General features: G+C 47.1%; 1 protein-coding gene across 1 annotated transcript in view; it reads left to right on the forward strand.

Annotated features, from left to right (window-relative positions):
• LOC142743175 (uncharacterized) overlaps positions 1-27696 on the forward strand; it is a 195468-nt gene that overhangs the window by 54699 nt on the left and 113073 nt on the right. Inside the window, exons 3-5 of the mRNA XM_075853709.1 lie at positions 5021-5239; positions 6892-7071; positions 17858-17989. Of these exons, the coding sequence (XP_075709824.1) occupies positions 5021-5239; positions 6892-7071; positions 17858-17989 (531 nt within the window). The remainder of the gene's footprint in view (positions 1-5020; positions 5240-6891; positions 7072-17857; positions 17990-27696) is intronic.

The following is a 27696-nucleotide window of genomic DNA, read 5'->3' on the forward strand; positions in this document are numbered from 1 at the left end:
TTGACCACCCAGAACAGTAATGCTCTAATACACTGGATGACTAACTTTGTGAGGAGCAGCAGGTCTATTCCTGCAGGCTTGTCATCTCTTAGCTTCTAGTATCTCTTAGCTCCATCTGCTAGTACCTCCTGTTCCTGCCTTTCCTGAGTACCAAGCAAATGTGGCCAGTAATGTGTATGTATAATATATATCCAGATCACAACTCTATACCCTCTCCTAGAACTACACGAATAACCAAAGCCACAACCAGCACCTCACCATGAGTACATGTACACATAATCTCATTCATATATAATCTACTAACCCATAAACACTTGCAAGACACAGGCTCCACAGATCCACCTGTAAATGGGGTTTAACTATAGGTTTCAAATATATGTACACCTACACTCTTGTGCGACGCAAATCCTGTCACTGAGTATGTTTTTATAATCCGTCCATCCGTCGTCCCGTCCCGTACCCCGCTCGTCCACTCACCCTGTCCTGCGTCCTGAATGATGAGACAGGCGTGATGACATCATTCAGGACGCAAGGCAGGGAGGAGACAGCGCGCTTCCTGTGTGTTTCCAGGGCTGGTGGGGACACCAAGGGAATATTTTCTCCAGGGTGGCTCCAGCAGGCAGTGTTTGCCAGAAGCCAAGCAGGTCAGTCACTGACTGGACTTTGTTTGAATGTGGGAACTGATGGGGTTCTATAAAGGGCCATAATGGCAAATGGACAGAAAGTTCAGTGCCACCTTGGTGCCCATTTGCCACTTATTGCCCCTTTTGTGTCCTATTCAGTGCCCTCTTGGTGCCCATTTGCCACTTATTGCCCCTTTTGTGTCCTTCTATTCAGTGCCCCCTTGATGCCCATTTGCCATTTTGTTGCCCCGTTATTGTGATTCTGTGACAAAAGATGCTAAAGACTACAGGGGCAGTAAATGGCAAATCGGCATCAAGGGGCCACCAAACAGAAAGATGCTAAAGGGGCAATAAGTGGAAAATGGGCACCATGGTGGCACTGAAAGGCACTAAAGTGTTAGTGTCAAATGGGCACAGAATTCAGTGCCTTCATAGTGCACATTTACCATTTGTTTCCCTTTTAAACCCTGTTCAGATTATGTGAAAAGCTATATACACCTTTTGAATATTTATTTTTTTTTTTCTATAAAAATCTGTGTGTTTGGTGCAACTTTGTATTTACATTTAAGGCTTCGTTCACATCTGCGTCAGCGCTCCATTCAGGCGTTCCATCTGAGCTTTCCGTCAGAACGGAGCCCTGACTGAAACAAACGGAAACCATAGGTTTCCGTTTGCATCACCAATGATTTCAATAATGACGGATCCGGTGTAAATGGTTTGCGTTTGTCTCCGTTGTGCAAGGGTTCCGTCGTTTTGACGGAATCAAAAGCGCAGTCGACTACAATATTGATTGTCAGGGTTCCGATCTGACCGAAATCTCAGATGGATTGCCTGAACAGAGCCCTGACGCACATGTGAACGGAGCATTATTAAACTATTTTTACTTTTTGAGATACAGCTGTTTTGTATTGTGTATACAGGGCAGTCGTTTCTAGCGCTGAGACCTGAGTCATTCAGGTCAGTGGGACTGACTGGTTCAGTGTTAGCGGGTCCTACGTGCCGACAGTTCATAACTTAGATGTGATCAATAACAGGTGGATCCTGCGTGACAGGACCTACTGACACTGAACCCATCAGCCCCACTGGCCTGACGGATTCAGGTCTCAGCGCTAGATATGGCTGCTCTGTATACAGAATAGAAAGCAGCTGTATCTCAAAGTAAAAATTGTTTTTAATAAAAAGTATTTATTTAGAAAGTTGCACAAAACACACTGATTATTTAAAAAAACAAAACAAAAAAAAAACTCTTTCAAAGGTGTGCATAGCAAAGTGGTTGTCCGGAATACAAATTAAACACTTTGTTAAAGCAGCAGGAGGAGTTAAAATAAAAAAAATAACTTATACTTACCTCTCTCCTCCCAGACGTTCCTGCGCTGGGGGCTCCCGTCAGATCTGTTCTCTGTTTGTATATAGCGGTGACATCATGTTGACCGTACACCTCCGCTGCAGCCTATTAATAGCCTCAGCGGCGTTCAGCTGAGACCAGTAATTAGCTGCGGTGGTGATGTACTGTCGACGTGATTTCACCGCTGCAGTCACTCTGTGTACACGCAGAACAGAGATGACAGAAGCCCCCAGCGCAGGAACGTCTGGGAGGAGAGCGGTAAGTATCAGGGCCGGCTCCAGGTTTATGTGGGCCCTAGGGCGACACAAGACTTAGTAGGCCCCTTTGTGGTGGAACTCACAGTGGAAGTAAAATGGCAGAAAAAGTCACTTTGTGCCCCCATATAAAAGTTAGGTCCCCAGTTTGTACCCCCATAAGTTTAGCACCCTCCATAGATAGTGCCACACAGTCCCCACATCCCTGGTAGTGCCACACAGCCCCCAGCCAGGAATCCCCAGCCAGAGCATTGCCGACACTCTGGGTGGGGATTCAGCTTCAGGAGCAGCCCCTCACGTCACTGTCCATATATGGACAGTGTTTTCCGAGGCAGCACCAGAGCCATAGTCCCAGGCAGAGCACTACTAGCACTCTGCCCCGGTTCTCCTGCTCTGCTCCTGACATCACTGTCCATATATGGACAGTGATGCCGTGACAACGGCAGAAACAGCACCCGGCAGCCTAGTGGGCCACCAAGGGTAGTGGGCCCTGGCACTCGCCTGGGTTCGCCGGGTGCTGATGCCGGTTCTGGTAAGTATGGGCTGCTTTTTTATTTGAAGCCCTCCTCTCCTGCTGCCACATAAAAAGTTTAAACCCGGACAATCCCTTTAACCTCTTAACACTATCCGTGTATGTATGGCGGATGTGCATTCCAACAATATTGCATGTGCCACTGTGTCTTATCTGTGGTGTTACGTAGGACTGCAGGTAACACTACTACATTATCTGTACTCAGGGAGTTATCACTGTTATCTGTGGTGTTACATAGGAATGCAGGTGTGTGTGTGTGTGTGTGTGTGTGTGTGTGTGTGTGTGTGTGTGTGTGTGTGTGTGTGTCTGTGTGTGTGTGTGTGTGTGTGTGTGTGTGTATTTGTGGGTCTAAGTGCCTAGATATGTAGCTGTATGTGTATATATTTTTCTGTGCATATACTACATTATCTGTAGTCAGTTATCACTGTTATCTGTGGTGTTACATAGGACTGCAGGTAACTGTCTGTTCTGTGTATATATGTGCCTGCGTGGGTATATTTGGGCCTGTATGTCCATATATTTACCTATATGTATTTGTATAAGACCCATTATGTGTGTATACATGCCGTGTGTGTGTGTGTGTGTGTGTGTGTGTGTGTGTGTGTGTGTGTATGTGTATATATATATATATATATATATATATATAAAATTTTGTTTTGCGGGGGGCAGCAATAGATAATCCCGTGCAGGGCGCTATCCAACCTAAGGCCGACCGTGTATATACATATAAAGACGGTACACATATAATATAATTTAGCCTTTTCCTGATGTACGTTCTGTTTTTCCAGGGGTGATAGGAAAGAAGAGACCCCCAGAGCTTCACATGGTTCCTATATCTGAGTTGTCTCTAACAACCAGAATACTATTCCTTATCTTATATCAAAAAATATTGCATTCACTTGTATGAAATTAGTAAAAATCCACCTGAATTAGAACACTTAAACAAATTTTATTAATAATTCCATTAAAACTGGGCTAAGACAGACGCTCACGCCCAGCACATAGCTAACCCCACGCCGCAAACGAAACAACATTACGGTCTGGACATGCTGGGAGTTATAGTTCTCTCCTCTTATGCCTCCTCTTTGTAATGTTCTCTGATATTCCATAATAAGTCTGGACAGGCATGGAGTTGTAGTTCTCTCCTATTATACCTCCTTATTTATTCCTTCCCCAGGAGTAAGCACACTTTCTGTCTGTGATGGTCATTTTACTGTGAGTGGGGGGCTGATGTTCATTTTACTGTGAGTGGCGGGCTGATGGTCTGAGTGGATTCCGCCTCTGACCTCCCATTGAAATTAATAGGAGGCAGAAAAAAACAGCGGTGCTCGTTTGGAGTGGGCAAAAAAACGCAAAGCACAAGTGTCAAACAACGATATCTATTCAAAATTCCCAAAATAATTTTGAGGCAGATGTTTTTTTCTGTCTTCCAAAAAACACTGTGTGAACATACCCTAAGAGTGTCGTGTTTGTTTTTGGCCGTTTATTGTTTTTTTGTAAACCATTTTTGGTAGGGGTCCCCCTGAAGAAAGCTTGCCTATTAGTAGTTAACCCACTATCAACAGTCAAGAGACCATACATACGTTACCCTGCCTGGACTACTATTAAAAGACAACACTTCCTATAACATTTTATAAAACACCTAACCTGTTTCTACATCCCTTTCATTTGCGGATGTTTCCTCAGAGGTGTATAGTGATTGACACAGGGAGCTATCACACAATTTTGTGTATATTTTCTAGCCCCCCTGTCGCATGAATTTTAAAGACACGGCACTGTTGACTTTCCGTGACATGCATGGCGAGACGCCGGCTACTTAAAGCTTAAGCCCCACCCATCGAGGTCGGGCGATCCCAATCACTTCTCCAATATAGCAGTGCCACGCCCGTATGATGCATATCCACCGCTGAGGGCGGGTCCTCATCTCCGTCCCATGGGCCTACTAATAGACGCTGCTAATCATGTTACTATGAGAACCTGAAGCGGCTTGAAGACAGCGGCACACTATTAGCCAGAGATATTGCATGCCGGCACAAGCAGTCGGCGATTTTCTCTCAAACCATACATACCAGAAAGATATTGATTCACCTTGATGACATCATCAATGTACACTATATAATGAGCACTACTTTCCTTAGTACAATCCTGCCAGCCAAATAGGTGGCTAAATGATCGGACTAGCATCAGACTACCACAGTTATACATAAGCTGCATAAGTATCAAAAGGCACAGAGCAACAAAATATCCAACGTGCTTCTCTTTGCAGGATACGCTAATCCCAATCACCACCGCTTGGTTGTCCGAGATTACTTCTGTGTTCAAGTCCATTGTTCGAGACAACTTCTGTGTTCAATTCAAGTATCCGAGATGGCTTCACCATCTGTGTCCGTTTCATGTGTTCCTTCAGAAGGCTTTTGTCCTGAACCGATACAGTAATTCTCCTGGTTCTGCAATTTCTCCCAGTGGTGCTTCCGACGTCTTCGAGGTAAAGGAGATCCTGGACTACAAGAAGTTAGGAGGGAGGAACCTCTACCTGGTATATTGGAAGGGTTTTCATCCTGAGAGGTTGTCTTGGGAGCCTGAACATAATATGGATGCCCCAGTTCTCATTAAAAAATGATTTCTACGCTCGTCCCCGATCTTAAAGGGCCAGCGCACACACCAGGAAATGAACCCCAAGCCAATCCAAGCATATCCGGGGCTTTAAAAGGAACCCTGCCCACTTCCACTTTGCCTGAGCAATGTTGTGTTTTCCCAGAGTTTGTCATGCTAATGGTTCCTTATCCTGTATCCCGTATTCGTGTCCATTGTCTGAGATGACCTTGGTGTTAAAGTCAAGTGTCAGATGACTTCACCATCTGTGTCGGGTGTCCTTGCCAAGTCCATTGTCCGAGACGACTTCTGTGTTCAAGTTGAGTATCCGAGACAAGTTCTGATAGTCCGACACAAGCCAGCTTCCGATAGTCCGGCACCAGCCTTCTTCTGATTGTCCGGCACAAGCCAGCAACTCAGGTACTTTCTCCCTAGTGACTGTCATTGACCTTTTGTTTGATCATCTGCTACTCTGCTACGGCAGAGCGGCCTAGTGGGTCCACATACCCAATAGCCGTGACCGTTTTCTCAGGCCATGGACCTGGCTGGTCAATCCAAGATGCCGGTCCAAGCAATGCAAGTAGATATTCGAGATCTCTGAGCACGCTAGGATCAGCTTCTGCTAGCAGTCAATGCTATTGCCACACGCTTGGATCTTGCTTCTGTTGCTGCCCCACCTACTCCACTGCCCGTCTCCCCCCACTCAGTTCTGGGTCTGGAATTTCGTTGCCACTTCCACCTCGTTACAATGGAGATGCAGCAACCTGTAGAGGCTTTCTCAACCAGTGCAAGGTACACTTCCATTTGCATGCACACCTCTTCCCCTCTGATCTTACCAAGGTTGCCTTTATTGTCTCCCTCCTGTTTGGCAAAGCTCTGGCATGGGAAAACTCTATCTGGGAATGTGAGGGGCCGGAATCTTCCAAACTACAACTATTCCTGGAAAATTTTCGCATTGTTTGAAGAACCGGGCTGAACATCTTCTGCAGCTGCTTCACTTCTAACGCTCTGCCAAGAGGAGTCGATAGTAGGAGAGTACGCTATCCAGTTCCGTACTTTGGCAGGAGAGCTTGCCTGGAATAATGAGGACTGGGTGGCGACCTCCTGGTAAGGATTAGCTCCTCAAAAGATGGGCTGGCGGCCCGAGATCTTCCATCTTCCATGGATGCCCTAATTCTTCTGGCTACACGGATTGCGACATGACGTTTCAAGAATGCGCCCAGGAAGTTCGTAGGGAAAAAAGGTCCTACAAGACTGGTGGTGCCTTGGTTCCAGAGACCTCTGCTACATCCTTCAGCTGTTGTCCCTGAATAGCCGATGCAGGTGGACAGACTCAGGCTATCTGACCAGGAGCAGCAGCACAGACGTTCTGCAGAATTATGTCTGTACTGTGGCCATAAGGGTCATTTTGTGCGTCCATGCCACCAGAACCCGGGAAACTCCAGCACTTTGAGTTGGTAGGAGAGTCTACCCCAGGTGGATCGATGCCAATTGTAAAATTCTCTCCCAAGCTATCAATTCCTGTGACAATCTCCAATGTTGAAGAATCACTCTATACCTGCTTATCTGGATTCTGGAGCAGCTGCAAACTTCATCCAACAGGCCTTAGCAGACTGTCTCCACTTGCCCACAACTCCTCTGGCCAAACCTCTGGCGGTCGCTTCTGTGAATGGTCAACCTTTGTCTGCTCCAATGCTTTCTGTCACCAAACCTCTGAAGTTCCAAGTGGGAGTTCTTCACTCAGAACAAATAGTTTATTATGTCCTGCCAAAAACTATTAAAGGGGTTGTCTGAGATAAAATTACTGTTAATACTTGTAATTTATTCATGTAAATACATTTGTAATATACTTACATTTTCCAAAGTGGCCCTGTTTCCAGATCCCGTTGTAGAGTACTTGACGGGTGACGTCACACTCTGGCCGCTGTGTTGATCTTCAATTCTTTTCCGGGTATACGACACGTCACTTGTGACGTGCTGTGTATGGGCTGTTCTGGTGTAACGCGCATTCGTGGTCCCTGCTGTTATCTCGAATATAACATTTATTGTCAGGTCATGTGTTACTGCATGGTGGCGCTTCAAGGGGTTAAAATTACCTGACCGGTTCCCATTAAATATACAATGAATTGAAAACAATTCTATTTGCCTTGCAATTTTGTTATTATAAATATATACTATATAATTACAGCTCCAGAACCAAGCTCCGTACATATATACAGCACCAGAGCCGACCTCCGTACATATATACACCCAGAACCAAGCTCGGTACATGTATACAACACTAGAACCAAGCTCAGTAAATCTACAGCCCCAGAACTAACCTCAGTACGTATATACAGCTCCAGAACCAAGCTCAGCACATATATGCAGCATCAGAACCAAGCTCAGCACATATATGCAGCATCAGAACCAAGCTCTGCACATATATGCAGCATCAGAACCAAGCTCCGCACATATATGCAGCATCAGAACCAAGCTCCGCACATATATGCAGCATCAGAACCAAGCTCCGCACATATATGCAGCATCAGAACCAAGCTCCGCACATATATGCAGCATCAGAACCAAGCTCCGCACATATATGCAGCATCAGAACCAAGCTCCGCACATATATGCAGCATCAGAACCAAGCTCCGCACATATATGCAGCATCAGAACCAAGCTCCGCACATATATGCAGCATCAGAACCAAGCTCCGCACATATATGCAGCATCAGAACCAAGCTCCGCACATATATGCAGCATCAGAACCAAGCTCCGCACATATATGCAGCATCAGAACCAGGCTCCGCACATATATGCAGCATCAGAACCAAGCTCCGCACATATATGCAGCATCAGAACAAAGCTCTGCACATATATGCAGCATCAGAACCAAGCTCCGCACATATATGCAGCATCAGAACCAAGCTCTGCACATATATGCAGCATCAGAACCAAGCTCCGCACATATATGCAGCATCAGAACCAAGCTCCGCACATATATGCAGCATCAGAACCAAGCTCCGCACATATATGCCGCATCAGAACCAAGCTCCGCACATATATGCAGCATCAGAACCAAGCTCCGCACATATATGCAGCATCAGAACCAGGCTCCGCACATATATGCAGCATCAGAACCAAGCTCAGCACATATATGCAGCATCAGAACCAAGCTCAGCACATATATGCAGCATCAGAACCAAGCTCAGCACATATATGCAGCATCAGAACCAAACTCAGCACATATATGCAGCATCAGAACAAAACTCAGCACATATATGCAGCATCAGAACCAAGCTCAACACATCTATGCAGCATCAGAACCAAGCTCAGCACATCTATGCAGCATCAGAATCAAGCTCAGCACATCTATGCAGCATCAGAACCAAGCTCAGCACATCTATGCAGCATCAGAACCAAGCTCAGCACATATATGCAGCATCAGAACCAGGCTCCGCACATATATGCAGCATCAGAACCAAGCTCAGCACATATATGCAGCATCAGAACCAAGCTCAGCACATATATGCAGCATCAGAACCAAACTCAGCACATATATGCAGCATCAGAACAAAACTCAGCACATATATGCAGCATCAGAACCAAGCTCAACACATCTATGCAGCATCAGAACCAAGCTCAGCACATCTATGCAGCATCAGAATCAAGCTCAGCACATCTATGCAGCATCAGAACCAAGCTCAGCACATCTATGCAGCATCAGAACCAAGCTCAGCACATATATGCAGCATCAGAACCAGGCTCCGCACACATATGTAGCATCAGAACCAAGCTCAGCACATATATGCAGCATCAGAACCAAGCTCAGCACATATATGCAGCATCAGAACCAAGCTCAGCACATATATGCAGCATCAGAACCAAGCTCAGCACATATGTGCAGCATCAGAACCAAGCTCAGCACATATATGCAGCATCAGAACCAAGCTCGGCACATATGTGCAGCATCAGAATCAAGCTCAGCACATATGTGCAGCACCAGAACCAAGCTCTGCATATAAATACAGCACTACCTTACCTTCTGGGTCCCGTAATTACGCCATTTCGTATGGGTAAGTCTATTACCAATAATCTGTTGGGTCTTACACGCATTTACCCCATTGTTACTGTATTTAATTACATTTAGGGTATGTGCACACGATTGCAGGCTTTTACGGCTGAAATGACAGACTGTTTTCAGAAGAAAACAGCTGCCTCGTTTCAGCCGTACATGCTCCTCCTCGTAATATACGAGGCGTCTGTGACGCTCGTAAATCTTGAGCTGCTCTTCATTGAGTTCAATGAAGAACGGCTCAAATTACGTTGCAAAGAAGTGTCCTGCACCACTTCTTGCCGAGGCAGTCAATTTACGCGTCGTCGTTTGACAGCTGTCCAACGACGACGCGTAAATTACAGGTCATCTGCACAATACGTCGGCAAACCCATTCAAATGAATGGGCAGATGTTTGCCGACGTATTGTAGCCCTATTTTCAGGCGTAAATCGAGGCATAATACGCCTCGTTTACGCCTGAAAGTAGTTCGTGTGAACCCAGCCTTAAACTCTCACAGTTAGTTCTTTACTCTCCTTTTTTTTATAGAGGTGGTTTTATATGTACTTATTTGAGTAGATATATCTCTAATCCTGGTATAAAGAACATGTGATTTTCTCATGCTATGTATACGCTCTGTACCTGTTATGACAGTGTGCATTCAAATGGTGATCCAGACATAGACCTGGTTTTTAGATTCTCTGTTTTGTCTATAAGTAATACATTTTCTACTTTGTCATAAACGATAGCAATGGACGTGTGTGTGTGTGTGTGTGTGTGTGTGTGTGTGTGTGTGTGTGTGTGTGTGTGTGTGTGTGTGTGTGTGTGTGTGTGTGTGTGTGTGTGTGTGTGTGTGTGTGTGTGTGTGTGTGTGTGTGTGTGTGTGTGTGTGTGTGTGTGTGTGTGTGTGTGTGTGTGTGTGTGTGTGTGTGTGTGTGTGTGTGTGTGTGTGTGTGTGTGTGTGTGTGTGTGTGTGTGTGTATATTTATTCCTGTTGGAGTCTCTATCTCTAGCAACCTATGTAGGTGGTTGATACCAAATTATTAATGTGTCCCGTGAGACTTTTTTGTCTAATTATAATATAAATACAGCACAAGAACCAAGCTCAGTACATATATACATCACCAGAACCAAGTTCCGCATATAAATACAGAATCCGAACCAAGCTCAGTACATATATACAGAACCAAGCTCCGTATGTAAATACAACACCAGAACAAAGCTCAGTACATATATACAGCACCAACACAAATACAGCTCAATTTAGTACAACCTCTGACGTATAGGCTTGTGCGGCGTAAAACTACAACTCCCAGCATGGTCCGAACAATGGTAAGGATATGCTGGGAGTTGCTGTTTCACAAAAAAAATTAACCATACCACCCATCATCTCGCTGCAGATCATACAGTGACTACATTACTGATTAGAGGCAGAATAAACATTTACATTAAGTGACTCACCGGTGACTATCTCAGATTCTAGTTGTTAGTTTTTCTCCTTTTCCATCCGGTCCAGACCTCTGACTTCTCCCAGTCAGAGCCCATTTCTGCAGTTTGCTGCTCAGATGTCTACAGTTCTCACTTTTCTGCACCTATAAACGAAGATAAAATTCTCATGATGCCACACACTACGCCCTAAATATAAATATAATTGTGCCATACACTGTGTCCCTGATTATAATAGCACCATACACTGTGTCCCACACACAGTGCTCCCTGTAGATAGTGCCCTACATAGATCCCCCTGTAGATAGTGTCCTACATAGCTCTCCCTGTAGCTAGTGCCCTACATATAGCCCCTGTGTAGATAGTGCCCTACATATAGCTAGCCCTCTAGATAGTGCCCTACATATAGCCCTCCTTTCCTGTAGATAATGCGACGCACACTTTTTAAAGAAAAAAACAACTTTTACATACTCACCTTGATCCCGTGTCGTCCTGTGTCAATGCAGACCTGCTCTCTTCTAAGCAGGTCTGCTGGGGCTGAACGATGCAAGTGGAGCGATGACGTCATCACGTTGCTAGCGTCGTTGAAAGGTGCTGATTGGCAGGGCAGAATGACTTGCCCCGCCAATCAGTGCCTTTCAACAATGGAAGCGGCGCAAGGCACTGATTGGCAGGACAAGTCACTCTGCCCTGCCAATTAGTGTCATTGTAAGGCGCTGAATGGTCAGGCATTCAGCGCTTATTCATGTAATTGTATCTGCGTCATATAGACGCAGTTACAATTAGTGCAGAAGGGGATAGCTTGGTGGGTTTCCGTGGCACCGCCGCCCCCTCAGCGAGGCAGCAGGCGGTGCATGCTCATCTCGCCTCATGGACGATGCGGCCCTGACTGAACCATATACACAGCTTGTAGAGGAAAAAGCATTGATATCTAAATAACAGAGTAGGGTAGAAAAAAATGTAAAGTGCCCCAGGGTTTGTGCAGCCCTGCCCATTACATGCTGCACTCAGCTGCACATGTATGGGCAGGTGAAAGCTTCTCTTTAATGAGACTTGCTAATGGACTATATCGAAAGGAAAACACTAAATCCTGTGGATCTATCTCTCCTCAGATTTTTAAAAAGTTAATTATTACGCTGTGAGGCTAACTGGATCATTAAAACGGAGGCATTAGGACCTCTGGGTCTGAATGATATGAACGATCTATCTGCATTTCTAAAGTGGCTTAACAATATCACACGGTTTTAATTTTGACTACTATTATTGTACTTGGTTTTATCAATATATGTTTAAATGTTTGTATTTTGCACACTATCCTGGAGCGCCACAGTGAAGGTAATGCTAACCATTTTCTCTCTAACAATTTTTGTAAGTACAATGACTGAACCCTCGTCAAGCCCGATGGTCAGTGTTCTTTGTTAGATTAGAGTTCCTACTTCACTTCCGTTCTGTTGATAAAAATATAAAGGCCGCTGCCCTGTGTCGGTCCTTTGAAACTCAGAGGAGGACCCTCAACATATCATTGATCCTTCTGGGATTATTTCTGTTAATCCTCTGCAGATTAGAGACCTTCCCCAGGAAAATAAATCCTCATCTGAGGTCATAATTCCAAATCGGCTGGGAACTCTGGTGTCCGTAAGACTGAGCACTTTGCTTCTGGTTATTACTGGTGGCCCACACTGTTCTTACCAACTGTGCCCAAAACAAGGCTACCCATTCCAGGCTTGCTGGTCTGCTTCAACCTCTGCCTGTTCCTGTTGGTCCCTGGCAACATATTGTCATGGAATTTATCACTGACCTTTCTCCTTCTGCAGGATGTACCATTGTCTGGGTCGTGGTGGATTGTTTTTCTAAGATGGCACATTTCGTCCCTCTGTCTGGCTTCCCCTCATTTGGCAACTTTAATTATTCAACATATCTTTTCGTCTGCACGGACTACCCCTCCATATCGTGTTTGATCGGGGTGTACAATTTATGTCTTAATCCTGGAGAGCCCTGTATAAACTTTTGGATGTGAAATTGGACTTTTCTTCTGCTTATCACTCACCTTCTAACTGCTAAGTTGAAAGGACTAATCAAGTACTGGAAAATTATCTTTGTCATTTTATATCTGTTCAACACAACAATTGTAAAGTCACATAAAAACAGACAGTTCAAAAAACTACACAATAAAAAGTAACTTTTACTATTGAGAAAAAAGGAGGTGTCCTTTAAAAAAGAGGGTGGGTCAAAAAATGCTATAGGGAAAACAAGCTGACCCTGTTAAACCCTAATAGGTCACCCTGCCTAAACAGAGCAATGCCCCTTCTGAAGGGACGGCCCGACCTCCAGCCTATACCCTGAAAGTTACGTTTTATTGTGTATTTTTATTTATTTTTTATCAGTCAGTTTTTTTTCTGCGACTTTACATTTTTCTTATATAACCGCTGGCTATTATCTGGCCTACCAAAGCGGTTACATTTGTTTGGCTCAGTGAAAACAACACGAGAATTGGAGAATTTGGCCCATGGAAGAAGATACACCCAACAATAATCACGAGTGAGTAGAGATGAGCGAACTTATCAAAAATTCGGTTTGGCTAGTTCGCCGAATTTCACTAAAAAGTTCGATTCGGACCGAACTAGTTCGGACCGAACCTGTCATTTCCGTGCGCCGAGCATGGTACTGTCCAGGGTGTTTATACAGTTAATGGGCTGCACTAACTCTTTCAGCAACCTTGACAGTACATGCTCGGCGCGCGGCGCGCGGAAAATAAAATTTTTAATGTAATAAAAAAATAATAATAATACGTTCATACTTACTTTCCTCCTGTTCGGCCTCCAGCGATGACGTTTCATCCATGTCACCGCTGCAGCCAATCACAGGCTGTAGTGGCGGTCACGCACATCAGGATGACGTCAGAGGGCCGGTCTCCAGGGATGACGCTCCATCCCACGTGACCGCCTCTGCAGCCAATCACAGGTTGCAGCGCACTCTACACTACACTACACTACACTACATTACAAATCTTCGTGGGAACGTCTTAGGGGAGTTTATTTATGTATGTATGTTTGCATGTATGTATGTTGTCATGTATGTATGTGTATATGTGCATGTATGTTTGCATGTATGTATGTTTGCATGTATGTATGTTGGCATGTATGTATGTTGTCATGTATGTATGTATGTTGTCATGTATGTATGTATGTATGTATATATGTGCATGTATGTTTGCATGTATGTTGGCATGTATGTATATATGTGCATGTTTGTTTGTATCTGGCTGGTTATAAAAGTGGGGGGGACCCCACGTAATTTTTTTAAATTATCTATTTATTAATTTTTATTTTTTTTAAAAAAAGACATGGGGTTCCACCCAATTTATCAAACCAGCCACATACAACACAGTGTTATTAGCCTGGGAATGGACAAAACCAGTGGCCCTTCCCACCCATGTAATGCCAGACTGCTGCGGCCTTGTATATGGCTGGTTATTAAAAATGTGGGGGACCCGTCTATTGTTAAATTTGTTAAATTAAAAAAAAAAAAATGACGTGGGGGTCCCCCCCCCATTCTTATAACCAGCCTGATAAAACATAGCAGCAGCAGCCTAGCATTACAAGGGTGGGAAGGTCCACTGTTTTTGGCCCTTCCCAGCCTCATAATACCAGCCTACGGCCGCCCCAGTACCCGACCATCACAACAGATGGTCGGGTACTGGATCGTACCAAGCTCTTCCCGGCACCCCTGTTGGTGGTGGGTACCGGGGTAATAATGGGTGGTTAGTGCTAGCCTCTGCACCGGCTAACACTAAGTACCGCCTTAATAATGGACACTGTCAATCAGCCAACTGCCATTATCTAGGCACTAATAAAGTTTACAAAAAAACACAAAGACAATTCTTTTTTATTGAAATAAGAAATCCCCAACAAAACCCTCGTTAACCATTTTATTAAAATTTGAAAAAACGTAGATCTACGCAGTAGTCCAACGAATCGAAGATATAGTCCAATCGGTACATCTAAATCTGCAACAACATAAAAAAACAGTTATCAATGTGAACAATACCAATACTTCTACTCACCTACACACATATACACGCACACACAAACAAACAACCATACACAAACACACACATATATACACAAACACAACAAGATATACACACACACACACACACATAAACAGACAAACACACACACATATACACGAACTCACACATATACAAACAAAAACACACATATCCAAACACACACATATACACGAACACACACATATACACAAACACACACACACATATACACAAACACATATACACAGTTATACACAAACACAACAAGATATACACAAACACACACACACATAAAGAGAAAAACACACACACATATACACGAACTAACACATATACACAAGCACATATACAAACAAAAACACACATACCCAAACACACACATATACACAAACACACACATATACACAAACACACACATATACACAAACACACACATATACACAAACACATGTACACAAACAGACCCATATATACACAAACACACACATATACACACAAACACACACACACAAACATATACACAAACACATATACACAAACACACCCATATATACACAAACACACACACATAAACACACACGCATATACACACATATACATATACACAAACACACCCATATATACACAAACACACACACATAAACACACACCCATATACACACATATACACAAACACACACATATACAAAAACACACACACACACACACAAACATCTACACACAAACATATACACAAATACACCCATATATACACACACATATACACAAACATATACACAAATACATATACACAAACACACCCATAAATACACAAACACACATAAACACACACACACACACATATACACAAACACACATATAAAAACAAAAACAGACAAAGACACATACCCAAACACACATATATACACAAACACACACACACACACTGTTTCTTTTAAATGCTGCTGGGGAACCCGCTCGATCCACTATATAAGGCTGCGCTACAGTGCAGCATTTAAAAGAAACAGGATCCTGACCTGTCCATAGAGTTTAAGGCAGCACAGAGTATTTCAGGAGATGAGCGTGCAGATTCAGTGCTGCTGTGAACTCTGCTCTTACCATTACGTAGCTCAGTTGTACCTCTGCTCCACTCCTGTCCTCAATAACACCTTCACATGATTGGCAAGTCACCACCGCGCAGAAGATCCGCACGCTCATCTCCTGAAATACTCTGTGCTGCTGTGAACTCTGCTCTTACCATTACGTGGTGACTTGCCAATCATGAAGGTGTTATTGAGGACAGTAGTGGAGGAGAGGTAACAGACTGAGAGCTACGTAATGGTAAGAGCAGAGTTCACAGCAGCACTGAATCTGCACGCTCATCTCCTGAAATACTCTGTGCTGCCTTAAACTCTGTGGACAGGTCAGGATCCTGTTTCTTTTAAATGCTGCACTGTAGCGCAGCCTTATATAGTGGATCGAGCGGGTTCCCTAGCAGCATTTAAAAGAAACAGGATCCTGACCTGTCCACAGAGTTTAAGGCAGCACAGAGTATTTCAGGAGATGAGCACTGCCTGCCACGGGCAGCCGGTGGTTTTTCAGAGCCATGCTCCCATTATGCACACGACCGTAAAAACACCCGTTATTGTGGGTCGTAATTACGACCCGCAATAACGGGCTCATAGACTTCTGTTACCCACGGGTACCTTCCCGTTTTCTCACGGGAAGGTGCCCGTGCCGTTAAAAAAATAGAACATGTTCTATTTTTCTATTTTACGGGCCGTACTGCTATACTTTATAATGACAGCACGGCTCGCAAAAGAGGCCGGCTGCCCGTGGCCGGCCGTGCTCGTAATTACGAGTCGTAATTACGAGCACGGTCGTGTGCATGAGGCCTTAAGTATAGGAGCACGGCCCGTAAAATAAAAAAATAGAACATGTTCTATCTTTTTAACGGCACGGGCACCTTCTCGTGAGAAAACGGGAAGGTACCCGTGGCAAACAGAAGTCTATGGGCCCGCTATTTCGGGTCGTAATTACGATGTGTGCAGCAGTCATTACGGCAGCGTTGCTAAGCGACGTCAGTAAATAGTCACTGTCTAGGGTGCTGAAAGAGTTAACTGATCGGCAGTAACTGTTTCAGCACCCTGGACAGTGACTACCGATCACAATATAGAGTAACCTGTAAAAAAAAAAGACGTTCATACTTACCGAGAACTTTCTGCTTCCTCCAGTCCGGTCTCCTGGCCGTTGCCTTGGTGACGCGTCCCTCTCGACATCCGGCCCGACGTTCCTGGATGACGATACAGCCCATGTGAGCGCTGCAGCCAATCACAGGCTGCAGAGGCCTCTGCAGCCAATCACAGGCTGCAGAGGCCTCTGCAGCCAATCACAGGCTGCCGCGTCAGAAAAGAAGGTCGGACTGGAGGAAGAAGAGGGACTCGTCGCCAAGACAACGACCAGGTACGTATGAAATGCTTTTTATTTTATTTTTAATCAGCAGCCTCTTTTCTCTATCAGTGATTGATAGAGACAAGTGGCTGCCGATTTGTATAATATTTTTGACCGGGTTCGGTCGAACCCGGTGAAGTTCGGATTCGCTGCGAACAGAACTTTTCCGGAAGTTCGGACCGAAACCGGGTTCGGTTGTCCCGGTTCGCTCATCTCTACGAGTGAGTCTACTGCTTCTTCTCCATTCTTTATTGTTTACAGCTAACATCCTTGTGTTCCTCTGCCTTGTATCTCAAGTGCCTGCAGCCAATTCTTCTTTCAGAAGTTTTCTTCACATCTGGCAGCAAACCAAGTCCGGGATCCTGCAAGCAGTGGATCGCATGAAGAAATATGCCGTTCGGAAGAGAAGAATTCCTCCCCAATTTATGCCCGGAGTCAGTCTGGTTGTCTTAAAAAAAATATTCATCTGAAAATCTCCTCCTACAAATTCGCTCCCAGATTTCTTGGTCCCCTTAAGATTCTACAACACATCAACTCTGTGTTTTTAAGCTACGGCTTCCCCCTAATCTCAAGATTCCCAACTCGTTTCATGTGTTCCTTCAGAAGGATTTTGTCCTGAACCGATACAGTAATTCTCCTGGTTCTGCAATTTCTCCCAGTGGTGCTACCGAAGTCTTCGAGGTAAAGGAGATCCTGGACTAGAAGAAGTTAGGAGGGAGGAACCTCTACCTGGTAGATTGGAAGGGTTTTCATCCTGAGAGGTTGTCTTGTGAGCCTGAACATAATATGGATGCCCCAGTTCTCATAAAAAAATGATTTCTACGCTCGTCCCCGATTTTAAAGGGCCAGCGCAGACACCAGGAAATGAACCCCAAGCCAATCCAAGCATATCCGGGGCTTTAAAAGGAACCCTGCCCACTTCCACTTTGCATGAGCAATGTTGTGTTTTCCCAGAGTTTGTCATGCTAATGGTTCCTTATCCTGTATCCCGTATTCGTGTCCATTGTCTGAGATGACCTCGGTGTTAAAGTCAAGTGTCAGATGACTTCACCATCTGTGTCGGGTGTCCTTGCCAAGTCTATTGTGTTCAAGTTGAGTATCAGAGACAAGTTCCGATAGTCTGGCACCAGCCTGCTTCTGATTTTCTGTCACCATTGTGATTAATGGTGATGCAAACGGAAGCTAAGGTTTCCGTTTGCCTTTCCGTTGAGGGGTTTCCCCGACGGAAACCTCAGACAGAACCCCTGAATGGAAAGACAACGCTGATGTGAATACATCCTTAGGCGGAATTCACACGACAGGGTCTCCCGGCTGGGTGACGGCCGTTCATAAATCGGCCGTCACCCGGCTGCATTAGGAACAATAGACCCCTAATGGGGCTATTCACACAACCCATTTTTTGACGGGCCGGGAAAACCAGCCGTCAAAAAATGGGACATGCCCTATTTTCGGCCGGGTACCCGGCCGCCCGGCTCCCATAGAAGTCTATGGGGCCGGGTAATACACGGCCATCACCGGAATGTGTCCCTAGTGATGGCCGGGTCTACCGTCGCTCGCGCACTCTCTCTCCTCCTCCTCCTCACAGTGCAGAGTGCGTGTGAGGAGGAGGGTCTTTTTTTGCTCCCTATAGGAGTCGGAATCCCCAATCCCCGGCCGGGGATTGGGGATTCCGCTACAGGAGAAGTGCGTGACTACACTGTCCATATATGGACACAGCGAAGTCACTCACTTCTGCAGCGGAATGCCAGACTCTATGGCCGGGGATTCCGTTACAGGAGAAGTGCGTGACTACACTGTCCATATATGGACACAGCGATGTCACTCACTTCTGCAGCGGAATCCCCGACTCTATGGCCGGGGATTACGCTACAGGAGAAGTGAGTGACTACACTGTCCATATATGGACACAGCGAAGTCACTCACTTCTGCAGCGGAATCCCCGACTCTATGGCCGGGGATTCCGCTACAGGAGAAGTGAGTGACTACACTGTCCATATATGGACACAGCGATGTCACTCACTTCTGCAGCGGAATCCCCGACTCTATGGCCGGGGATTCCGCTACAGGAGAAGTGAGTGACTACACTGTCCATATATGGACACAGTGACGTCACTCACTTCTGAAGCGGAATTCCCGACCTGTGGCAGGGAATTCCTCTCCAGGAGAAGTCAGTGACTACACTGTCCATATATGGACATTGAAGTCAGTGACTTCTCCTGGAAGGGGGGGGGATGGGTGCAACCTACAGGGGGCTGTGTGGCATCACCTACTGGGGACTTGGTGGCATCACCTACAGGGGGCTGGGTGGCATCACCGACAGGGGGCAGGGTGGCATCACCTACAGGGGGCTGGGTGGCATCACCTACAGGGGGCAGGGTGGCATCGCCTGCAGGGGGCTGGGTGGCATCACCTACAGGGGGCTGGGTGGCATCACCTACAGGGGGCTGTGTGGCATCACCTACAGGGGGCTGGGTGGCATCACCTACAGGGGGCTGGGTGGCATCACCTACAGGGGGCTGGGTGGCATTACCTACCAGGGGGGCTGTGGCATTATCTACAAAGGGCTGTCTGTGGCAACAAATTTAAATTAAATTCATCCGATTTTAAAACGGACAGGGAAAAAAACGAATGCAAATCGGGTCCAAATCGGCCGGTAAAAACGGCAACTCGGCCCGGGAACGGAATCGGAACAGATGCAAACCGGATGCAAACCGGCCGGGAAAATCGGCCAAAAACGGACGATTTTACCGCCCGACACTCGGACCCTGTCGTGTGAATGAGGCCTAAGGGTATGTTCACGCACGATAAACAGCCGAAAAATTGGAAACATAGCGCCTCCAAACATCTGTCCATTGAAATCCATGGGAACAACGACATTCTGTTCCGATGGGCCGTTTTATTTTTTATGTGGCCGTTTTGAAGAATGGCCGTGAAAAAGTGCAGGACACTTCTTTGTTTTATGAGCTGTTTTTCATACTCTATTGAAAAAAAGCTCCAAAAACGGCCGTAAAAAAACGCAGCGAAAATCACGAGTGGCTTCAAAAACGTCTGAAAATCAGGAGCTGTTTTCCCTTTTAAAACCACTCCATATTTTCAGACTTTTTTTTTAGTCTAGTGTGTGAACATACCCTTACAGTGTGCAAAGTAAGAGAATGTTGCCCTGCAGCTTCCACATTTAGTTTACAATGGCTCCTACCTTTCAAATGCTAATAACGGGACACAATGACCAAACGGCCTCTGAGCTTACTGAAACTTCATGACCTGCCTAAGTAGAGTCGTGTGTTAATGAACCTTCCCTTACCCATCCTATCCCTCCACCCCCACCTTTAGAAAAGACACATGACACCGAGGTTGGATGTGAAATGGCCACAGCAGCCGTTTATTAATTTCACAGTTTTATAAAAACAATTTAAATCCGAAACATTCGGATAACTAGTTAGGAATCCACCAGAGAATTCCTCCTAATAATTCACATGACCCAACATGGGTGAGAATCGTAAATAACAATTTTAACGTTAACATTAAGAGGAAGTCCTTGAAGCCCTTTCAGATATTCCTTTTTTTAAGAACACACCGAGTTAGCCATCTGCAAACCACCAATTACCTCCAGCCGTAAACCAGCTCGGAAGCACCGTTCACCTCTGCAGATGGCTCCAACCACTAGAAGTCCACTTCAAAGGGATAACACCCGATGAAGCCTTCAAGTGATATACCTTCCACCAGAAGACCACTTCAAAGGGATAACACCCGATGAAGTCTTCAACCATGTACCTTTTTTGGGGGACGCATACCCCCGATGCGACCCCCCCACCATTTTGTACTGACTGGCCTCAAGGACTCCCCCCGCCACAGTGAAACAGGCCTTGACCACCTTAAGCCTGTGAGTTCCACCACACCACCACCGCCCTTTCTATTCCTTCTGCTATCGCCAAGCTCCAATGCCAACCTCGGTCAGATGAACCCCATCACTCCTCCAGAAGTTCCCCACTCCTGACTCCAAATCCCTGTGCCGCACACAAATGCCCCCGTTTCTTGCTACAAAACGGGACACCGCCCGATTAACTTTAATGCGAGCCTTATTGACTCTTTCCACTGACCTAGCCAACCGCCAATGTTTCCTTGGGACTATGTCCGACCACACTATCACCAACTTGGGATAAGAAACCCACAAACACAACATATCGTGTTTGATATCCCGCACCAACTCACGAAAGGGGCGGACTCCTAAGTCATTCCCACCCACGTGCAACACTAAGACCTCCGGAACCCTATCAAGCCGGGCATATGTCTGGAATTCCGCCAACACCCTGCTCCATGCCATACCTCTAAATCCCAGCCAATGCACGACCGCATCCTGTCGCAGAATGCGCAACTGGCGACCGTCCGGGCGGACGTCCGCCCTCAAAGCCACCCAGTGCACGTAAGAATGACCCAGCAACCACACCAAACACGGAGGTGAATCTGAAACGGAAAAAACAATTAGACACCACCATATAAAACATTTCCTGAGCGTTAACAACAAACCTCACAACAAATGGGGGCGGACATAGGACTTAAATCTGTTGGACTCCCAACGACCAATGCGCCGCACCCCTTCATCATCCAACCCCCAGCGCCCCGCTTCAGTTGCTGCGCCAATCCTGAAGGAATGAGATGAATATGAGCCCGCCGCGACACCAACCGCCGTCAGACATTTTTTAAATACAGCTCCAAACTGAAACCTTGACAAAAACGACCCGTCCACATGACGTAACAAAGGCAAATCTGGAGACCCCGCTCGCGGCTTAAAACCCTGCATGCACTCTACTGGGCACATAACCGACCCCGGAAGGGCGAACAAAACTATCAGCTTACCCTTCCCTAATTGGTCAGTTTTTGACCGACGCAACCATACCTCCAGCCGATCTGCGAATAAGCTCACTTCCCCAGATCTCAGCCCCCCTGCCTGTTTGGTACTTGGCGACACCAACTCACCTACTCTAAATGCCCCAAAGAACGCTAACGAAAAAGCTAACCGAAACAAATCCCTTTCGTCTGAAGAACGACAGACCGATGCTAATGAACCGCCCAACGAGCTAAGCAACGCAAACGACACAGGCCTTCTACTATCCGCCTCCACTCTACCTCGGCGCAACCCCTTCAAAGCCTGTAGCACCAGAAATTCCTTAGATACATCCTGAAAGCCTCGTAACTTAAAACCAAACGCCACCGCAGATATGAACCGGCTCACCTTTGCCACTGAAAACCCCGCCTCCCAGGCGTCCCCTAACCAGTACAAAAGTGCCACCAACCTGTCTCTATCCGTATTGACGTCACCCAACTCTCTTACCCACTCCTCCCACTGCCTCCAACAAGCAGAATAAGCACTCCACGTCGTGCGCGCCAAAGACCTTTGTACCAGTTGTTCTACGGGACCGAGACCAGATCCCAAAGATGTTCCGGACAAGCCAAACCGAGACGTTCCGCTCCCGGTGCCAATTGCCGAAACCGGTCCCACTGCGAGCGAGAAAGAGCATCAGCGATACAATTCCGTACTCCCGGCACATGCACCGCCACCACCCACGCGTTCAACGACAAACATACCAACACTAAATGTCGCAACAATTGAACTACCGGAGGAGAGGACGCCGTGATGTTATTAATGGCCAGCACCACCCCCATGTTGTCGCAGAAAAACCAACCTTCTTATCCCTGAGCCTGTCCCCCCAAATGGTTGCCGCCACCACGATGGGGAACAGCTCGAGCAGGGCCAGATTCCGCGTGAGTCCACTGGACACCCAACTAGCCGGCCATTGCCCTGCGCACCACGGACCTCCCCCGTAAGCTCCAAAACCGCCCGCCCCAGCCGCATCCGTAAAAATATTCAAATCACTCGTATCTTGCGCTGGGGCCATCCACAGCGAGCGACCATTGTACTGGCCCAAGAAGTTATCCCAAACCTGAAGATCAGCTCGGTGCTCCTCCTTGAGCCGCACAAAATGATGCGGTGCACGCACTCCCGCCGTTGCCGCCGCCAACCGTCTACCAAACAATCTCCCCATTGGCATAATCCGGCAGGCGAAATTCAACTTCCCCAGCAGCGACTGAAGCTCCCGCAGCGTCATTTTCTTCAGTCTACAAGCCCGCCGTACCTCCAGCCTCAAAGCACCCAGCTTATCCGCAGGGAGACGACACTCCATTGCCACCGAATCTATTTCAATTCCCAAAAAACAAATCGTCGCTACCGGGCCCTCCGTTTTTTCTGGCGCCAAAGGGATCCCAAAATCCCTCGCCACCTTCTGTAGTGCATAAAGCAAATTACCGCAAACCGGCGAACCCCCCGGGCCAACGCACAAGAAATCATCTAAGTAATGGATCAACGAGTCGACCCCGGATACTCCCCTCGTTACCCACTCCACGAAGCTACTAAACGCCTCGAAGTATGCACAAGAAAGGGAACACCCCATCGGAAGGCACCGATCCACATAAAAAGCCCCATTCCAAAAACAGCCCAACAGCCGTTGGCTTTCTGGATGAACTGGCAACAACCTGAACGCCGCCTCGATATCGGTTTTTGCTAGCAGCGCGCCCGGACCCGCAGCCCGCACTAAACCCACCGCCTTATCGAATGAGGTATAGACTACGGAGCACAACTCGTGATCTATCCCGTCATTAACCGACGAATCCTTGGGATACGATAAGTGTTGAATTAAACGAAATTTTCCCGGCTCGCGCTTAGGAACAATACCCAACGGGGACACAACGAAATCTTTTACTGGCGAATCAACAAAAGGCCCTGACATGCGACCCAACGAAACTTCTTTTAACAATTTGTCCGACACGACCTTGGCATGCAAGTAAGCCGATTTTAAATTCCTCCGCGTAACCGGAACCTCATAAGGAGGCGGAGGAATAACGAAACCAACACGAAACCCCTCGTAAAGCAACTTAGCCGCCGCCCTATCCGGATACTCATTTAGATAAGAGGCCATCTTTTCCACCCTCACCGGTGACACCCCCTTGACCAGCCGCGGAGGACTGGTTCCCTGACCTCTTTTTTCGCATACATCTTGCCGCCCCGTGTGATGCACCATTACACTCGGAACACACGTGCTTGAACTTGCACGTGGCCCCGAACTTACACTGGCCTTCATTAAATTGCCAGCAAAACCCTGCCTTTCCCCCGCCGCCTTGTCCAACCTGACTAGACTGGCCTCCTTGGCCGGAGCTCCCGGGAAAGGACTGCCTAACCGGAGCCGTAACCCGTAACCAGAGAGCAATATCCTTCTGGTCCCACCGAATCGCCGGCCGAACCGCTTTCCGCTGACGGAATTGCTCATCGTATCGCAGCCACACCTGGCCCCCATACGCCCTCTGAGCCTCCCCAATAGCATCGAAATAACAAAACAACGCCGAACAATTTTCCGGCGCCTTTTCCCCTATCACACTGGCTAATATGGCGAACGCCTGCGACCAATTAACGAACGTCTGCGGGATAAGCCTATACCGCCGCCGTTCCTCCTCGTCCTTTTTACTCTCGTCCCGCTTGCTCTTATCCAAATTAAATTTAGCGAGCGGCAAGAGAGAAAAAATCTCAACATATTCGTCCTTCCAGATCCGCTCACGCACCTCCTGCTTTAAATGCGCCCCCAACGGACCTTCGAAACAAACATACACCTCCCCACGAGCGCGATCATCAATACGCACCCGATCGCCATTTTTTTGCGCCTCGGTCTGTACCGACACCGCGACCGCCTCTCTAACCGCCGTTACGGGCCGCGCTTGTAACAATCCCACTTCCCTGGGACCCTCCCAAACTACCGCCGGGGACACTTCCGTGACTACCGGCGCCACCGCCCTATCTAGGCGCCCGACCAGCTCTCTCAAGCTACCCACTAAGTCTGCCAGACCCGCGCCATCACGCCCGCCCGCGCCACTACCAGACACCGATGCGACGCTAGCAACCCCCCCGCCGACACCCGACATAAAAATCGCTGGATATGACAATGATGGAGTTATACACTCACCGGGCTGCACAGGCGCTGTGTTCCCGTCAGCCGGACCATCCTGACCTCGACGATACGCGTCCAGTTCACCTTCCTCCAGCTCTTCTCTCGCAGACGACTGGCCATCCCACCGACATCTTCGGAACGGAGATGATGAAGTGCTGACCGATGGGCCGGCAACCTGCCGCCCGACCGCTGGAACCCAGACTTCCGACCGGACCTGTTGCCTCGACGTCGCTGTAGATCTAGGCGTCCGTCTTGATGATCCTGAAGAAGCCTGCCCCCTGGCCGGAACATCACCAGGCGGGGCGGCCGTACCTTGTCCTCCGAATCTTCCATCCGATGGGGGAGGGGTGACAGGGAGCCCGGCCTGCGACTCCCTGCTTCCCGCCGGACCCCGTCGCGGCTTGGGATTCCTGCCAGGATGCAGGGCCTGGGAAGGGGCGGTCCTCCCAGCTGCCTGGCCTGCAGCGTCCGAGATCGGGCTCCCTCTGCGACGCCGTGTCCGCGGGACTGCCTCAGGACTGAGGCGCTCTGGAGGTCGGGACCGCCGGGAGGGACGGGTCGACCCGGCCTGAGTCGCCGTCACCCCCGGCAACGCTCTCAGCCTGCTCCGAGCAGGAGCGGTTGTTGCCGACTCCCCCCCCCCGCCGCCATAGTAATGCTAGTAAGGGGGCCGGGGGAGGGGAGCCTGTCCCCTGCAACAGACCCCGAACGCCGGGCCTGACGTGGCGAAACGGCGTCCGGGATCCTAGTTAATGCAGCCACGGTCTCCTCTAGCCATCCGGGACCGTGGTGCACAGCAGCGGCACGCAGCCGCTCTAATAATACAGCCTCAGACATTGTGATTAGCGCGGGCAACGGGGAGCTTGTCTCTCCCTATGTCACTCCTCCCGCTGCTTCCGGCTCAATGCCGATAACAGCGGGAAGCTCCGCAACGGCCCCCTGACTCCTCCTTGTCCCTCCCCTCCAACTCTCCCTCACCTATTAACCCTTTCCCTACCAGGGAGGTCATGGAGGCTTCCCCCTAAGCCCTGCAGGCTGCGTCCAGCCTCGTCTATAGGTGAATATCACTGAATGTCAGTATATACTATCTCCATTAACAAAGTATATTGTAAGTGGTCATAGGACAGAGTGTCTGGGATGGAAACCATATTCTCATTTAAGAGTCTGCACCATTTAAAAGAGGAATGTCTATAAAAAGTTTGCTAGTAAAGAGATCTGAAATAGAATTCATATGTTTACAAAGGTCGGGTCACATTGCTACTGTTTGTATTTGTAGTTTGTATTGTTCACTTCTACTCTTTTGGCATGATCAACGATGGCCCAGGAAAGACCATTGTCTGTTGAAAATACTGTAACCTGAGACCATTGTAACTCGAGGGACCACTATAGTATTCCTTTTTAATTAGCCTGTTTGAAGATTGTAAATGTGTATTAAAGAGGCTCTGTCACCACATTATAAGTGGCCTATCTCCTAAATAAGGAGATCGGCGCTGTAATGTAGGTGACAGCAGTGTTTTTTATTTAGAAAAACGATCTATTTTCACCACATTAGGAGCGATTTTAGCTTTATGCTAATTATCTTCTTAATGCCCATGTGGACGTGTTTTTACTTTAGACCAAGTGGGCTTTGTACAGAGGAGTGTATGACGCTGACCAATCAGAGTCATACACTTCTCTCCATTCATTTACACAGCACTAGCGATATAGCAATATCGCTATGTGCAGCTACATACACACTATAACATTACTGCAGTGTCCTGACAATAAATATACATCACCTTCAACCAGGACGTGATGTGTATTCAGAATCCTGACATGTCTGAATCTTTTCTGTGAGATTTCCAGCAAGGCTAACGTAATCTCGCGAGATTACGATGTAGACGAGATTACGTTTGCCTTGCTGGAAATCTCACAGAAAAGATTCAGACGTGTCAGGATTCTGAATACACATCACATCCTGGCTAGAGGTAATGTCTATTCATTGTCAGAACACTGCAGTAACGTTATAGTGTGTGTATGTAGCTGCACATAACGATATAGCTTTATCGCTAGTGCAGTGTAAATGAATGGAGAGGAGTGTACGACGCTGATTGGTCAGCGTCATACACTCCTCTGTACAACGCCCACTTGGTCTAAAGTAAAAACACGCCCACTTGGGCATTAAGAAACTAATTAGCATAAAGCTAATAATCCCTCATAAAGTGGTAAAAATGGATCGTTTTTCTAAATAAAAAGCACTGATGTAATCTACATTATAGCGCCAATCTCCTTATTTAGGAGATAGGCCACTTATAATGTGGTGACAGAGTCTCTTTAAGCATATTCCACTCACAGCCACCTTTGTGCAACTTTGATCAAAGGTTTTTTTTGGAAAAAAGGCAACGTAAAAAGCCAAGT

Source organism: Rhinoderma darwinii, chromosome 1, assembly GCF_050947455.1.
Source record: "Rhinoderma darwinii isolate aRhiDar2 chromosome 1, aRhiDar2.hap1, whole genome shotgun sequence".
NCBI lineage: Eukaryota > Metazoa > Chordata > Amphibia > Anura > Rhinodermatidae > Rhinoderma > Rhinoderma darwinii.